The sequence below is a fragment of the Anneissia japonica genome, unplaced genomic scaffold (genome assembly GCF_011630105.1).
Source record: "Anneissia japonica isolate Jap-2015-1 unplaced genomic scaffold, ASM1163010v1 scaffold287917_len653891_cov171, whole genome shotgun sequence".
In the NCBI taxonomy this organism is placed as follows: Eukaryota; Metazoa; Echinodermata; class Crinoidea; order Comatulida; family Comatulidae; genus Anneissia; species Anneissia japonica.
Window position 1 is genome coordinate 44,612 of NW_022747660.1, and position 18,102 is coordinate 62,713.

Consider the following 18,102-nt stretch of genomic DNA (forward strand, 5'->3'; position numbering starts at 1 on the left):
ATTGGATAACATATGATGGCAAACTATTCTGTGTTTCCTGGCGTAGTACATGTTGTTATGCGCGTGTACTTTATTTTTCTGCTTGCTTTTTCAGAACCCTGTGCAGCGCCATGGTTTACAGAGGTACTATGTGGACTTCTTGAGTGAAGATGGAATAGAAATGAATGATGATGAAACCAAAAATTTGAAAGAAACGACGAGTAATCAAAGGCATCCGTTGGCAGTGATTCAGGAACAACGGTTCTGTCACGAACAATCTGGTGACTTGCAAGAAAACAATCACATAAAAACATGTGCACTTGACTTGCAGAATAAATTAGATATTCAAAATGATGAAACAAACTCATCACTCTGTGGTGATGAGAAGATACTTGATGTTGAAGATGTTGGAGAGAAAATTGTTGACAGAGTGGACCGAGATGGAGAAGATGAAAAAGTAACATTGTCTGAAAAATGTAATGGTAATGAAAACAAACAGTATCTTGATCATAGAACCAAAAATACTACTAAAGAAATGATAAGTAATAGAAGGCATCCGCAGGTTTTATTAGAGGAACAACAATTGTCTCACAAACAATGCGATGACTGGCAAGAAAACCGTAACGTAGAAGCATGGGCAAGTAAATTGCAGAAAGAGAAAGATGTCATAAATGGTGAATCAAATTCATCACTTCACAAAGATTTAAAGGAACTTGATGTTGACGCGAATGGCGTGGAAGATGTTACAGAGAAAACTATTGATGAAGTGAAAATGAATAGACCAGATGAGACATTGTTATCTTCCACAAACTGTGGAGGTACTAGCAATGAACAGGATGTTGATAATTCAAACAGTGATTTAAATGAAATGGAAAATGGATCAAGTAACTCAAAATTAGTGGAGGAAGGAAGATGATAATGGTGATAATGAGGATGATGATGATGGTATTAAAAATGAAATAGATTGACAAGTAGACGAGTTTGTACGTTGTGTAGAATTATTGCCTCTGGCCATTGGAAAATTACCAGGGTAATAATGTGTTGTGCTGTGAGAATTTTGGAAAAGTGCTATTATATTTTTTAAAAAAGACACATAGGTCAATTATGTGCGGTTTGTCAAATCTGCTCAAGGGAAATTTTGTTTTGAAACTGCCTATTGGGACTTCAGCGTAGTTTCAACAATCTCGGCCTAGCTTATCCTTTACCTACTGCTTATTTAAAAAGTTCACCGTAAACATCTTTTAAAAAAAATATTAGTACAGTAACTGTAGTCTAGCATTAATTGAATACATGTAATACTTTTTAATACCTCTAAATAAAAAATAAATGTACGTATTGCATCTACAGTAGTGTTGCTGAATATAACTACACTCAAGTTTGTCAACCCAATACAACCATATGTTGTCAATGACGACCATATGCTTTCTGTCGAGAATGGTCAATTTCAATAATAATTATAATAATAAGTAACACATTTTATCACCTATCGCTGCAAATTACTTTGAGCTGAGTTATCAAACATGTTTACGTCAGTTTGCACAAAGCTGACAAACTGCACATAACAGGTCCATTCTAATCCGTATAAAAAAACGTCCAATATCATTAGTTCTTCTAACAGTTGTAGTGCTGCAGGTGTTCTGATACTGTACATGTTTTACAAGTCATTCCAAAGTTAGTTAATTACATTATCATATACTGTAGTTTATAAAAAATATAACCATTATTATTGACAGTGCATGGGCCAAATTATTTGTTTTTTGATTTGAAGGTCAAATTTATATATCCATTTTTAAAATGAAATTTGAATTTAATAACTTAAAAAATATATTCTAGCAATATTTATACTTTAAGAATTCATATTGATGGCCATTCCTTTGTGTATAAACAGTAAAGAGAAGATACCTTCATTCTTTATATCATTTGATTACAGATAATGTAGGTCTTTATTACAGGTTAAATGATTTATACCTATGTGTTAAGGAATTAATAATGAATAATGCCTGTGCGCTTGAATTATTATTACCTTAGTTATTGGATCATGCGTACCTACGAAGTGTATACTCGACTCCCTAGGGGCGAATGTTACATAATTCTCAGTTAGCAGTCAGAGCATTGGCATTTAAACCTAGCAGTACGGCTGCTTGCATTCCTTGGTTAGAGAGACACAATATGACTGAAGTTCCTTGCCTAAGAAGATGAACAATTATCTTGCCTCGAGACTCGAACCCCTATTGTTTTGTTAAAATATTATCGTCTGCTGTGTCACCTGCATTTCAGGAGTCTCTAATGTACTCTTTCAACAAATTTTCTCATAAAATACAAACTATACCAAGAACAACATACTGTGTAAAAAAAAAATGAACTGCAATAGGGATTCCTAAAAATAGGCTTGTGATAGGAGCATGAGCATAGTTTAGAAATTAATAATAATAATAATAATAATAATAATAATAGTGTAGTTTTATATAATGCACATATCTATCTAATGTAAGATGCTCAGGGCACTTGACATGTGGACTAGGAACTCGATCAATGAAAATTAGGTGTAATTAGGTCGGACAAGGTGCTCTCAGTCATTGGTCATCGGTCGAAATGTACAGTAGGACCAATTACCAACTCCCCGACAAATCTCCATTCACACCAGCGGTTTAGCCAAAAAAAACCGAAATAGGCCGTTTAAAATGGAAGCCAGTGGGTGTGGAACTGACCTGATGGGCGGGCCACGGCCATCTTTGGGAATCCTCACCGAATATTGGTACGAAAACAATGTACAAACAATCAATAAATGTTGTTTTTATCAAACGTAAATATGATTTAGCATTAGTATAACATTTGATAGATTTTAAGAATATAATGAATTTGCTAAAGGTAGTACAGGCCCAATTAGGCTAGGCCGAGCTGATTAGGCAAAGCTGTCCAAGCCGTCTCGGTAAAAGTGGCCATCCTAAATAATTGTAGGCTGTCCAAAAGACGGCCGGACGGCTCGCTGGCTAAGCCTATGATTCACACTATACTTGGCATACTGAGGGAACAGAAATGAACCTAGAAAAAATCCATGTGTTATGAGGCATTCCATTTTACAGAAGAATTCCACTGAGAGTATTATCTGTGCAAGTGCAGTGAACTCAAAAAGCGAACCAAATCATTGTCTGCAGCAATTTACCAATTCAATAAAAAACATTGAAAAAATTAGTCATTTAATATTTCACTTTCATAAATGTGGCAGTACTTGTAATTAACAAAAACCATCTGCATTTGATGAGCAAGATCCATCTGGTTTCAATTTAGCATCGACAGGGGCTTACTCTCACTATACACCACCTCCACTCCCCCCCCCCCCTTCACTCCAGCCTGTTTCAGTCCAAAATTCAATGCTGTACAGTACTCTATTTGCTGCAACATTACAGACTATATATCCCCCATTAGGGGCAAAGCCAGATTAAAGGGCTGTAGGGGGCCTGGAGCTCTAATTGCAAGTGGGCCTAGATACTCTGTGGCTAAAACATAAAACCAGATTTTCTTGATTTTTCCTGGGGTTTGGGGGCCTATTTTTCCCATTGGGGCCTGTTGGCACCACAAAAGCCTTTATGTTAATCTGGCCCTGATTAGGGGCAGAGAATACATTTCATAACCATTGTTCCAATAACTTAACACTGAAAACACTAAGTGTGAGGAAGCATTTGAGTGCTAAAAAAAATTATTATTGACAATAATGATTTTCTTTAATAGTTTTTCGATTTTGTTTGTCGTTTAGCTTAGATACCAGCAGGCACTGTGTTTTAAACTGGTTTTGTTTTGCCCGTCAAAACTACTAACTGTATTTTGCGCTATATAATTTCAACATTAATATTCCTTTCTGATATTGTGGCTTATGTATAACACCATAGTTAATATAGTTAATTTTGTCTATAGTTTTCTATTTGGCTGAAACTGGTGCTTTACTATGCTTTCTGAATAATTAAATCTTGACGATTGTATAATTAGATATCCTGTACAAGTCTCTCTCCAATTAAAGACCACATTTTTGCAGCCCCAGTTGAATGCCAATCTTTTATCATTAGCTTGTTCCCCAATTAAAGATTCTCTCTGGAAACCAAAGACCATGGTTTTTGTGTACCCAACTAAACATTTAAACTTCAATTAAAGACCACTATAAAATAAATAGATGTTAATGTAATTTTTTTTCCTGTAATAATTTGTGACAGTGTTGGCAGTAGTTATTGTAATGGTGATTTGGGTAGAACGAACACAGGTCTTCGTTTGTCACTACCGGGAAATGGTATACTAAGAATCAGTAACGGCATACAGTAACTGTACATCTATTCTTGGAATAAAACAATTACTATCATTTCATTATTTTCCTGTAAACAGAGAAATATAAAGACCTTTTAGAGCCAGTCTTTAAATGAAGGGATTCTCATTAGCGACCAAAGCTGCTAAAAACTACTAAAAGCCTGGTCCCAAAAGTTGTCTTTAATTGGAGAGAGACCTGTACTGTATTTTGAGAACTGGTAATTACTATTGCATTCTGTTAATCATTGCCATATATTTTATTTGTTTTAAAAGTTTCATTTGTAATAACTTTAGATTTTTAAAATGTTATTAGTTATTTTCAATGCTTCAATCGCATAATTATTTTTATTACGATAAATTAGAATTATAAATCTATTATCACAGTGTATTGTGACTGTATTGTATTATATTTAAATATTCAACTCATATATAATTTTGATTGCTAAAGACATACTAAACATTTTCATTTATATGTTTGTAGATCTATTATCAGTGTGTTGTCTATATGGAATTGATTTTCAATGTTACATTATATTTAGCTCATACATTATATAATTTTGAATGTCTAGACAACATAAATTTTATTAAATATATCATTTATATGTATGATATGTTTATTAGCTTTTAAATTTAGGAATATATCTTTCCTTGCCATTTAACATATCAACAGGGTTGAAAAGAGTGTGTCAGCTAGGCCGGGCTCTACCTTTGTGGTAAGATCTATTGGAGAAAACGTAATAAAAAAATGTTTTCTAAGCCAGAGACAGCACATATGAAAGTACCATTTTCAGGCATCTATTGGTGACATAACCTTATTTTAGTTTTTGCCTCAGCTCCAACCATGGTGCGCAGATGTGTGTGCGGCCCATCAGTCAAGGAAACGCTGTAGCCATGGCTCTTGCATATCAATTCTATATCATTTGCATATCTATCATTAAGTTGCCTGTTAATAATAATTAATTTATTGAATTATTCCAATCTCCATATCAATTGAGAGTATCTATATATAAATTAGATTTGAGTTACAGATTCTACCAAATATAGTTTAGGTTATAGTATTTTTTTTCATTTCATTTCATAAAAATAATAATTAAAATAGTTCTCATTCTATAAAATAAAATTATATATTTACTTATTTTAACCTATATTTTACATAAAAATATGTATTTATATAAATTATATATATATATATACACTACAATATCATTGGTACAAAGAAGCAGAATTAGTCTTTTTGTTGTGAGTTTGTTAACCTTTGGAATAAGGGTTTTGATAATAAAACACATCACCTTATAATGTTACGTTGCTTCATTTATACTGTACTTCAACCACTGACTTGTATTTATGCAATCTTTTAGAAACATCGAGATTCTCTCAACACATCACTTTTCTTCAGAACTATCCATGTGGTGTACCGCAAGATTTTATACTATTGTTTATCTGCCATGGAAAACTTGAAGCAATATTTTATTTCATGATTTAAAATAAATATTGTGGCTATATATTTCTCATCAATAATGATGGTAAAATCAGGCATAAAACGAAGATAAAAAAAAAACAACGTATTTACAACTGCTGCCCAAGGTATATCTAATGATGATTTGAGTTGCAATTGTAACACCGCCTTTATTATCAACAATACCCAAGGGTGATTTGTGCATATAGGTGTGTGATACATATTCCATTAATCACACAATCAAATCACACTATACAGTAATTCATCCATACATTCAAACTAATCCAAATGCTTTATTCTCCGAGGATGACAGCATGTGTTGTGTGGGTGTGCGTGTTATTATTTGCAAATGGTGGCGACACAATTTTTCTGATAACCGTTCCCAGCAGAGTCAAGCAGGGTTTAATCTCCAGGTGGCTACAGAATTTGGATAATTTTTGGCCACTTTAAGCTGTTTTGATACATGTGGACCATATGATAAAAAATGTGCATAATATCAATAATGTTTAACAAATCCTGGTATTTAGGGTACCAACACTGGCAGAGATTGCATATTTTTGCAACCTGAATTGACCACAAAGGCTGGGGTCCAAGTGGCTGCCAATAGCCCTTAGATTCTGGAGAAAAGCCCTGTTGGAGGTTCGGTGTGAAACGGTTTAGTTGTCCATTTTAATTGATACTGATTTCTGAGGAATTGATACTGATTTCTGAGGAGATCTGACGAAAAACGCAGTAGAAATTTGGACAATAAAAAATTACATGGATCTGGACGCATGGCCTAAAATATTACACATAGAGAAAAATAAGCTAACCAATTTGTCCTGTTTTGACTGACAAAATGGACATTAAAAATGTGTGGACGCTGGTCCATCTGTTGGGCAATGATGGACCATTTCCGTTCTCTGTGAGCGCTCGACGCGACGTCTACTGATTCTCGGTGGCAGTCTGAGTGGATGACCATTAAAAATGATCCGTTGCGTGCATTTTGTCGCGTTGTGTTTTCAGTAAGATTTAGCAAGTGCTGCATCATCATCTTCAAGTTATAGGGCGAACTTCAACAACCTGAAGGCTTTTGCCTTATTACCTATTTCTTATCGCGTGCTTATAAAAACAAAGTGTGAATAGTTTTTGTGTACTTTATTATTTTAATTTTGTTTTTATAAATATTTTATGTTTATTTACTAAAAAAATGTTTCATTTCTTTTCACAATGATATGGTACTGCTACAACCATACAGTACTAAAAACTGCAAAAGATTCGAATTTGCAGGAAATACCTTTCCAGGAAATCTTTTCTTGCTTGCAGGAATGCAGAAAACCAAGCTGATTTCCTGTTGACTTTTGATTGAACCATTGCAGTTTGAATCCTGGAGGTGATTTAAACAAAAAACATGCACTAATGGTAATATACAAAGAGAAAATGGTATTGTATACACTGTGAGTATGGAGAATCGAGTGGCCGAGTAGTAAGGTAGGGCTGCCACTAACTACAGCTTTAACAACGGCGTTGGTTGGAGCCACTTTTCACCCAGGGTTCAGTTGGTAGAAAAGTCTTCTCGGATAAGGACTTTAAATGGAGGTCCAGTGTACGCACCTAGCTCATGTGCCACATTAAAGAAGTGCATCTTTCAGAAGAGCAGTGGGTTACCCGATCCTATGGTTTATTTCAGCCCCTGTCGTTGAGAAACGATGTGAATGTGAAGCTATTATAAGTGCCTCTTTAAGGCGGTTAGGCAGTCACAGACCACGACCATACGCAATTTAGTACAATGAGGCTGCGAGTTATAAATTATTCTCCCACCTTTACCTTATTTTTAACCTTTAAGCCACATTTACATTAGACAAGATTACGAAGCAACGACATATCATCGCGTAGTTTGTATTCTTCAACACTGCGCACATCTGTACCGTGTCTAGTGTAAATTTGGTTTTAGTGCTGTAATTACAGCAAGGCTAGATAACAGCAAACAGTACAATCAACACACAACTCTCTTACCCACAATTTATTGTGAATTCAAAAGAAAAAAAAACCACCATTCATAGTCGACACTGAGTGAAACATGAGCTGCGGCAAAATGACAACCCTAAACACTCAATTACCTTGTTTAAAACAATTAAACTTTCACTTTAAGCGGCTTAGCTAATGCTCTAAAATTGACTTATTTAAAAGATGAAAATCTATTTTATTCAAGATGCGACCCTGACACCTATGACAATTCCAACCTCATTAACAGTACAGTTATCATAACGTCTGAAATTCCTCTTAGGAAGTGTAATGTTAAAAATATAAAAATTTGAATTCATGAACAAAATTACTATACAGTGATGTTCTGGAGCTAGGGACTGTATGTAATTTCGCTGCTCATTAAACAACAGGCCCTGGAGATCAATTTCACTATCAGTAATTTAAAATAAACATTTTATCGCAACTTCTTCAATTCTCGTTAGGTTTACAGACGACATCTTAAAATCAATAAAATACTGTTATGCAAACAATTAGCAAAACATATGCTCTGCTCTTCAGTAAATCAGTAAACCAACCAAACATATTGTAATACATGTTTGACATATTAAACATGACAATTTCCAACCAAAATCTCACTGCTCATGGTAATAAGGGCAGTAAGTAATTTAGTCCAAATATGGTATAAAAAAAACCTGGGTGTGTCAGAATTAAATAAAGCTAAACTATAATACACTATTACTACACTACATACAACATCACTACAACTAGAATAAAAATAAAATACAAAAACAATATTTTTGGAGTTGTAAGTAATATACAACTGATAAACTAGAGGAAATTATCGCCTGCGATGACCTCTGCTGCGTGGTGGCGACAGCGGGCTGCGACTCCGTCGGCTTCGCATACTCTGGTGATTGAGTCTTATAAAGTCATCAACAGCAGATGAATGTGTCCTAGAATTATAGCCCTGTAGATATGAATGATCAAAACATTAAATATATTATATAGTGAAATTGAAATTGGCTTCAAATTTTTACATTAATTTTGTGATTACTGTAATGAACAGAAAAACATGAGCCTAATTTAGAACCTACCGATCGACGATCTTTATCTCGTCTGTGCTCCCGGCGGCCACGATCCCTGTCACGATCGCGATGACGGTCACGGTCCCGATCACGGCGTGACATGGGTGGTGGGGGTGGTGGGTAGTCGCGCATCCGATCTCTCATGGGTAAAGAATGGAGCGATCTGTCCATCTGTGTGAAGTGAGGTGGCGGCGGCCCCATTGGCCCTGGATAGGAATTCTAGAGAAGAAAAAATTAGTTTGAAAAAATATATTGATAATTTTTTTACAAGCAGGAAAGGAGTAGCTTAAGCCTTGTTCACATTCAACTTTGTAGTTTGACCTAAAAAATCCAGTGTGAACAACCTACGTAACCTTCTCCATGGTTGAAATATCCAAGAAGCATGGAGAGTTTAACCGAGTGAACGCTGAGCAGGAAGACGAAGACTTTTTTATACATTGTTCAGCAAACCCACCACCTGCCAATAATGCTGATTTGGAATAAAAATAAATTTTATTTTCAGTCAATTATTGCACCTGCCGCCACAAAAAAAATAGAAATTTCAGAAAAAGATAAGTTTTTCTTTGTTTTTATTACGTCCGTCACTGCTTGAAATCTCCAAAAATAAGATATATGTTTTTTTTTTTAATTACAGTATAAATTTAAAGCAACCCATTACTACTATATTGTACATTCAGCAATAACATTTCATTTTTATTTTCTCCTTCGTCTGGATGTTTTTGGCAAAACTATTTGTTAAATAAGAAAACAAAATTTTATTTTCATTCACCCCCCACCTCCTCTAATGATCTTTAAAAAAGAAGTTTGTGAAACAAGGTATTATAAAAGAGTATCGCCTAAAAAGGCTGTTTTTCCTGAGCAAAAAAGTTCAATGCAAATAGCGCGACTCAGATGATACCATGCACATCGCTGTATTTTCCACAGAATGCATCTCTTATATACTGACCGACCATGTATGCGCAAAATCTTGCTGACTATAAACCAACTGAATAATTTAAATCTAAGTGTCAACAGCAGTGTGATTTAACGAATGTAAATTTATCCTTCGTGTTGGTCAAAATGAATCCAAATGCAAACATGACTTTAGATAGAATTTAGAGTGATTAACTTCCAAACTTAAGGTTCTGATTCAATCCATAAATCCATTCTTTACTCCACATAGCAAGCGTATGAAGCATCTACATTTTTAATATACAGTACAGTATATAATACTGAACTGGAATTAGTTGAAAAGCACAATATTGTTAATAGACCGAATTATGTCCCCAAAGATGACGTCATCATATTTCAGCCAAGAGGGTATGATTTTGTCAAGAGTGGTGTTTATTAAAATCGTCTAAAATGTAATGAAGATAGCATAGAAGATACTTTTTATAACAACGTATACATTTTGAATGATTCATAGATTCATGAATCTAAGGTTGATTTGATTTACATTTCCATTCAGACTAAAAATATGAAGTGTTTTGAGAGGCCTTCTAGGGGGCCTAGGCCAATTACTCGCAGGACTCGCTACATCCAGTGCTGACTAGGCGATCTCTGTTGATTTAGAAGTACACATTAAGATTGGAATACTGTTTGTGTATGAAATATTTAAACTATTAGACAAACTTAAATTGCTGAATTGTAGAATAAGATATTTCTACTGACTACGATGGCTAATGAGCCAGAAGAATGCTGTTTGTATGACTACTCTAGTCTAGGGTTAGGCCCATGTTCATGCGATGAGGCTATGCAAACATGTTCAAGTTTTCCATCTGTTTATATCTCTCCATTTCAAATCTAACAGGTCCAAATTCTGACGTTGATTAAAGAAATATTTACCAAGGCTTTTCGATAAGTTATTTTATGATAAAATGTACAAATAAATAATTTTGAGGAGTTTTAAACTGTCAAAATTTATTTAAGTGGAGGCTTATTATTGTGTGAAAAAACTGCCAGCTACCGGTTGGTTTTGATGTTATACGCACTATAACCGCTTTGTGTTGGTGACTAATTCGGTCTATTATGTAATAATTGGAATCACATTAACAACATTACTAACAAGATTTACAGCTCTTTGTTCCAAGAAGCTAACAATGCATTTAGAATACATGCTACTGCTTTAAACAATGCAGTGCTTTAAAGCAATTATCATTGTTTCACTTGCAGTAGGTCTCTTTTGATCTATATCTACTTCTGAGAAATGCATATTGTAATTTGATTGGTTGAACTCAATAAAACAGTAATACACAGTAATAAATCAGTCATATTATGCACAAATGTATTAAATATTAAATATAAAGTTTCAAATACAGAATTGAATTAAGATCACATTTACTGCTCTTCTCGGAGTTTGTCTTGCCTTTAATGAATATAAATAAATATAAAGAAACCAGGAAAAAATATATTATGAATATATAAATATTAAAAAGTAATTAGAAGATAACTGTGATAAGGCTAGAAACTATGTTTGTAGTTGCTCAAAATTAGAATTACAAATCTTCTAGAAAACTTAGATTATATTTTTGCCTAAATGGGTGAGTCAAAGGTCTTAAAAAATAAAAATCCTGATAAACAACTCTTGATTTCAAAATTTCTGAGATTAATTTACATTTTTTTGGCTTTATCGGTATTATCAGGAAAACAGTTCAATCATTAAACTTACATGATGTGGGTGACCAGGGGGTCCATATGGAGACAAAGACATTGGTAGGGGGTGTCTTGCTTGGTGGTAATCCCGCAGATAATCCGAGTAAGACTAAATGAAGAAAGAATAATTAAGCATACTAGAAACCGCTGAAATATTCATTGAAAAAAATTCACCTGGATCCAATAAAGAAACATATTAGGCGTATGTTGCGTGAGTGTATATCTTTTTAACGTACACCTAATATGCTGAAATAATGTATTCAATGATTTCTCTATATTTTGATGTAATCCCATGAACATAATTGAGCAGGTGTTTATAAAAGGTGCTGGTGAGACTAATTCTTGCACATTGCACTCTTTATTGCACTAGCCAAATACTTATGTAATCTCCCAATCTAATTATAAATTTACACAGCATGGGTATGCATTAATGATGGATGATATTTTGTAGGAATGCGGATATTTTAAGTTTAATAGCCGACCTTTACTGAGGTTGAGATAAGTACCTTCTTCCGTTTCTTACAATTGCAAGTACAAGGTCATGTTTGTAGTTTCAAATATTAATATTGATTTTTGAAACAAAAATTGCTAAATGGATGTTTGTTGATTCAAAAATCAATATTATTTTTTTAACAATTGCAAAAGAGGTTCTTGAAATCTGTTTACAGATAACTATGTAATAAAGTTTTTATGATAGTAGGTGCACAAATCTCGACATCACCATCACCACCATCTAAATCAACTGCCATCAACAATGCCGTTATTGATACTGCCTCTGCAGTACCATCAATATCGCTGATATCACAAACACCACCAGCAATATCACTGCCATCTCCATCAGTACCAGTACCATCAACATCACTGCCATTTATAAAAGTACCAGTACCATCACCAACAGTACCAGTACCATCACCAACAGTACCAGTACCATCAACATCACTGCCATCTCCATCAGTACATCAACATCTACATTACTGCCATCACCAACAGTACCAGTACCATCAACATCACTGCCATTTATAAAAGTACCAGTACCATCACCAACAGTACTAGTACCATCAATATCACTGCCATCTCCATCAGTACATCTCCATCTACATCACTGCCATCACCAACAGTACCAGTACCATCAACATCACTGACATTTATAAAAGTACCAGTACCATCACCAACAGTACCGGTACCATCAACATCACTGCCATCTCCATCAGTACATCTCCATCTACATTACTGCCATCACCAACAGTACCAGTACCATCAACATCACTGCCATTTATAAAAGTACCAGTACCATCACCAACAGTACCAGTACCATTAACATCACTGCCATCTCCATCAGTACATCTCCATCTACATCACCCAATCACCATCAGTACCAGTACCATCAACATTACTGCCATTCATAAAAAGTACGAGTACCATCACCAACAGTACCAGTACCATCAACATTACTGCCATCTCCATCAGTACAAGTACCTTCAACCTCACTGCCAGTGTCATCACCAACAGCACTAGTACCATCTACATCACTGCCATATCCATCAGTACCAGTACCATCAATGTCACTGCAATCACCAACATTACCGATACCATTAACATCAGTGACACATGAACACCACATCTATCACTGTTATTTTCTGGGACACACTGAACTAAGGTCGGTAAATGAGTATACCGAAGAGATAACTATTCCATAATTGGTACTGTAACCACCCAAACTAATACATGCAACTGCCAACTTACGGATCCACTAGGCATCATGTCACGATGTCCGTCATTATAAGGAGGTGGTCTGAAAAAAAAAAAATATTGGTTACTGATATTTACAAATATCTTGGTAAAACTTTATTCATCCAAATATGGAAATTAAAAGTAGATAACTAAAAAAAATATTCATAAAACCATTTTATAAATTTCTATATATACAGAAATTCACTTAAAAAGATATAAATTATGTACACTATTATAAAACAAATTGGATGAACAATGAGCAGGAAAGGAAGGGGTATGGAAAAAACTAATATTGGGTATTGATATTACATGATCACAATCAAGGCAAAACTTCATTCATCCAAATACTGAAATTAAAAGTAGATCAGTAAGAAAAAAAAAATTATAAAAACATTTTATAAAATTCCATATACAAAAAGTCATGTTAAAAGATTAAAATTATGTATTGTACACTATTATTAAAAAAAAACTATTCAACAATGAGCAGTGGGGTATTTGATTGCCCTTGGAATAAATAATCAAGAATGATGGTTTGTAAGAGCAGCTAGTGGTGGTGGTGATGTGCCATGAATAATCTAAACAAAATTTGGTGGAGTATAAATAAATTACCATTATTAAACGTGATTTGTTTTAATGATGGTCTTTTTATCAGCATCAATTAATTTACATAATTAACATCTATTATTTAAATGGTTTTGACACATCAATAGAGGGGGCTGTTGTTATTTCTTGAATGGATAAGCATAACTTGCATACAATTTAACAAATTAAAAAACCATTAGTCATCGACTGTTTTGCTGGCAAGATATATCAAAAGGTAGATCTAGGTTGGGGTTTATCAATCTCAGCTTAAAAAAATTGTTTACTTAAAAAAAAAAAAGATGGGCTATGTGAGACACTTACAGGAACTACATTAGAGCTTATTATTGCAGACATCTCTGCATTGTCTACGCTTGAAAATCACTTTAGACAGTTATCCATCAACAGATGCAAAAAAGTAATTTAGATGGCCTAGTTCACGAAAAAACATTAAAAATAATGAAAAATGTTTGTGAAGAATAATTAATTTTAAAATATTTGTTGTTGGTAATGTATTATTTTAAACATTATCTAAAAAAAGGCCTGTTAATTTGCTAAAATTTTTCTGTGTGTTACCAAGTACTGTGCGATCAACCTGTGTGTATTGTGTTTTGGGCCTACCATGTTTGCGAGTACCATGAGTACGAGATAACATGAGAACTTTCATCTTAAGCGAAGTATTTTTATTATCTTAAAATTAGGATATATTAAATTTTAAGCAAAATATTTTTTTCTAGAAATGATTGATAAATCCGACTTTTTTAGGATTATTTTATTTCTAAGCAAGTTTGATAAATCCAGTCGCAGATCACTACTCTACATATTTAATCCATGTTGAGTTCTGAATCAACAAAATGTAGAACGACTTCAAATGAAGCAAGAAGAACGCCAGAAATAAATTGATTTATTTTACCTTCTCTTGGGTCTGTCGTAGTCTGGAAGAAAAATGAACAAATCAAAGAATTAGTAGGGTTAATTCTTGAAGGCTATTGCACTAGCCTAATCCAAACAAAGTTTTATGACGGATATTAATGAGAGACAAAACCCCCTAAGGGTAACTAAATGTAGGTGATGTGAAATACACAGCCAATAGTATATGTGCCTAAATACACTTTTTTTCTGAAACATGATAGAGTGCATGTTATATTATGTTTCAGTAGACAATCAGACAACTGTCCCCTGTAGCTTTTCCGTTTCTTATGTTTCATGTAATATGTGATAAATTTATGCCATTTACCAAGTCAGAGATATATGTAACATAATTAAAAATAACAGAAAAGCTATAGGGGTGAAGTAGACTGTAGCTTATCTGTTTGTTGTTTACATATGTTGTGTACTTCTATAAGACAAGTACATTTATCTTGATATACATTTCTCTCAACTCCCCACATGCAGACAATTAGCATATACAAGTCCACAAAATCATACCTATTCTGACTCACCAACTCAAAATCATTGTTTCAACCATTTTAGTATATTCTCATCTTTGTTCTTCGCAGCAAATTCTCTAAATACATTAATACTTCATTGAATTTCATCAACTTTTGGCTCAATAACAATAGTAACAACCAAAAATTTATATAGCACCAATTAAAACGAATGATCAAAGGTGCTGAGCGTTATTACCTCTAGTCACTGAATAACATAATATGGCAAACTAGCGCGAAGTGCAACCTCCTCTGCTCCCTGGGGAGTACACCTGTCATGCACTACTTATTTAGCACACAAAACTAGTACCCAGATGCCAACCAGCAAACTTTTCACAGAGGCAATTTACACAAGTAAACACAAGATCCTCTACATGGACCTCATTATGAGGAGTAGGGAATCAGATTTTAACTCATAGAAAACATCCTGGAATTAAACATATCTTATCTTAACCACCATGCTATTTAACTCTTGCATTATGTACTGAATATCATGTACTGTATATACTGTAGTTATTGTTATTTACCTGGATTAATTATTTTGAAGCACAAAATGGAAGTGTAAAACAAATTTTTGGTCCGCACAGACAACAGATTTAAATTATCGTCTATCCTGCAACAACACTTTAATGTTCCAACCCTGTTTTTGATTCTGAAACAGGAATTTTCCTTGTCCTAGAATTAGAGGTGTTGTACTTTATACTTGAATACTTGAATTAACACATATACACTGTAATTCTATAAGTAACAGATTTAAAAGAAGAACAGTAGAACTAACCATCTCGCCTGTCATAGCTGTGTCTACTCCTCTTGATCCGTTGATAGTCTTGTCGTGGTGGTCTGCTGGGTAATAACAGTTATTAGTAACTTCTCTTAATTACACAAGACAAGTGCAAGATGCACGCTTTACTATGAAATCATGACTTGGTGTTGCCACAAATTAGTACTACAACCTGTTTTAAAAGTTGTTTTTTATATTAGAGAAAAATGTTCAGATGTTAAAACTTAAGATTTGTAAGAATACTACTATCATATTCACATTATTTAATATAAACAGGCAAATTCTTAACAAGTAAGTTCTAGTTTAAGTTTTTTTAACAATTTAAATGGTCATGCTTTGTTTTGTAGTCATGGTGACCACATGTCCATCATAGGGTTATAGCACTATGGATAACTGGGGCAGCAAAGGTCATGATTTCTTCTCATACTCACAAGCGTTTCAAACTAATTAGTGGTGATCAGTGATGATTATCAGACAATCTAATGCAATCAAGTCAATATGAACACCATCAATGAAACATTTCAAGCTTAAGTGGCTAAAGTGCGGTCTTAGTTAGAAGGTTGTTTTCACAGAGATCATTGCCCTTTATAGACTTGTTTCAAAATGGATGTTAGTGCACTTTTTAGTCACATAATTTGGTCAGTTCTGAAAATAATCATAGCTTTAATTATCATTTGCATTTACTTTTAAATGCACATCCTAATAACAATGATACAACAGCGGATTTGATATAAATTACTGAATTAAACAAATTTTTTATAGCAGCAATGGTTCAGGTAATTTGGAAGTCACAAGTAGTTATTGCATAAATGAACAAGGTGCATTATCACATTAGGGACTGCAATATTATCTAACCAACCAAAGACTATTATTTTCTGTATTTTAAACATGTTTGAATGTTAATGTACTGATTAGAGTAGCTTCAACTTAATGAAATACTTCTATAGGTGTATTTAAAAAAAGCTTTTATGGAACACTCGTGTAGGTGCTTTTGAAAAAAATAAAAAGCTTTGTTTGATGGTTTGTTTGAATATGACTTAAGCCGCATTCATGAATGATATTCACACTGAATTCAGTGCATTCCTGTTTTCTTTTTAGAAATATTGAACATACCATTATGGCTGGAGGTAGAAAGACATCTCAGTGCATAGAACAAAGTCCTGGTTACTTTTCAACTTCTACCTCAACTGAGAAATGGGATAGTCCCTTGCATGTTGTACAACCAACAATGCATACCTGTGTTTGTGTGAGTGCTGTGGTGAAGTTGTCACTTCGCTTTAACACAGACACGATATCAATAATCAAAAGTCTCTTCTTGATGGTCAATACTTAAAACTTGCCTGATACAGTTCGTATCCAATAAAGATCTAATAAATTAATGCCTTTTGAATATTCATCTACTATGTATGAATAATTTATGAACATGCAAAGTAAGGTATAGTCCATTTGACAGTCCAGATGTGGAAAAACATTAGTAGAATTTGAATATTCAAAAAGACACCTGTGTAATTTGCACTGAAAGTCCAGCCTGGAAGTTGGCATGATGCCAACTTTAGCTTCTTTGTAGCGCTTCAAAGCAGCAACACACACAAAACACATAAAAGTTCATGAAAATTTTCCAGTAATACATCAACGTCCTCCTTTTTCCTTTCCTACTATCCCATTCTCTCTTTTTTTTTTTTTTTTACAAGCACCAGACTCATTAAAGGGGCATCGCCTGCTGCTGATCTTGCATGACGACTGGTGCACCTATCACAGTAGCACCTGCCCACACTTCACGCTGACTGTAAAACATGGCTTTGGCAGTCCAACCATTGGCTAATAAAAACTTGGGCAATATACTATGGCGGCAACAACTAGGGAAGTCCAGCTAAAAATCAATGCGTTAAATGCACCAGCAAATAGGGTAAAGTCCGGTTTTTCGGTATGGATCCGGTTAGTGACACTATGTTGATCTCCACAAAAGAGAAGAAGCACACGGGCTCAACGAGAGAAAGCTCAAGAACACGCTAGGAGGAGCTTTCCAGCACGTAATATAGTAGAAGCTATTGGTTGGCTGGGGAAGGTTGATGAAATACATGATTAATAACAAACAAGGAATTCCTAATGTTTTTCATGAATGTGTGCAGAAAGGGATGGCAAAACCTCTTTTATATTTCGAACTGCTATTGTATA

The 18,102-nt window shown here is 34.2% G+C and overlaps 3 protein-coding genes across 5 annotated transcripts in view; 2 read left to right on the forward strand and 1 right to left on the reverse strand.

Annotated features, from left to right (window-relative positions):
• The window catches only part of LOC117120534, a 30,938-nt gene extending 26,281 nt beyond the window's left edge, over nucleotides 1-4,657 (forward strand). The window contains exon 6 of the mRNA XM_033265547.1: nucleotides 95-4,657. Within this exon, the coding sequence (XP_033121438.1) occupies nucleotides 95-895 (801 nt within the window). The 3' untranslated portion in view covers nucleotides 896-4,657. The remainder of the gene's footprint in view (nucleotides 1-94) is intronic.
• A 3,058-nt stretch (nucleotides 4,658-7,715) lies between these two features.
• The window catches only part of LOC117120541 (YTH domain-containing protein 1-like), a 24,958-nt gene continuing 14,571 nt past the window's right edge, over nucleotides 7,716-18,102 (reverse strand). For 2 of the 3 annotated variants that reach the window (XM_033265561.1, XM_033265559.1), the window contains 6 exons: nucleotides 15,925-15,989; nucleotides 14,633-14,654; nucleotides 13,153-13,201; nucleotides 11,426-11,518; nucleotides 8,788-8,997; nucleotides 7,716-8,660 (listed from right to left, as the gene is read on the reverse strand). In XM_033265561.1, coding sequence (XP_033121452.1) covers nucleotides 8,532-8,660; nucleotides 8,788-8,997; nucleotides 11,426-11,518; nucleotides 13,153-13,201; nucleotides 14,633-14,654; nucleotides 15,925-15,989 — 568 coding nt within the window. In that variant the 3' untranslated portion in view covers nucleotides 7,716-8,531. The remainder of the gene's footprint in view (nucleotides 8,661-8,787; nucleotides 8,998-11,425; nucleotides 11,519-13,152; nucleotides 13,202-14,632; nucleotides 14,655-15,924; nucleotides 15,990-18,102) is intronic. The other variant, XM_033265560.1, reaches the window with a different exon arrangement.
• LOC117120542 (vegetative cell wall protein gp1-like) lies at nucleotides 11,528-13,146 on the forward strand. Its single transcript, XM_033265562.1, has 2 exons — nucleotides 11,528-12,317; nucleotides 12,445-13,146. Exons 1-2 carry the CDS (start codon nucleotides 12,100-12,102, stop codon nucleotides 12,686-12,688), a joined length of 462 nt encoding a protein of 153 aa, XP_033121453.1. The 5' UTR covers nucleotides 11,528-12,099; the 3' UTR covers nucleotides 12,689-13,146.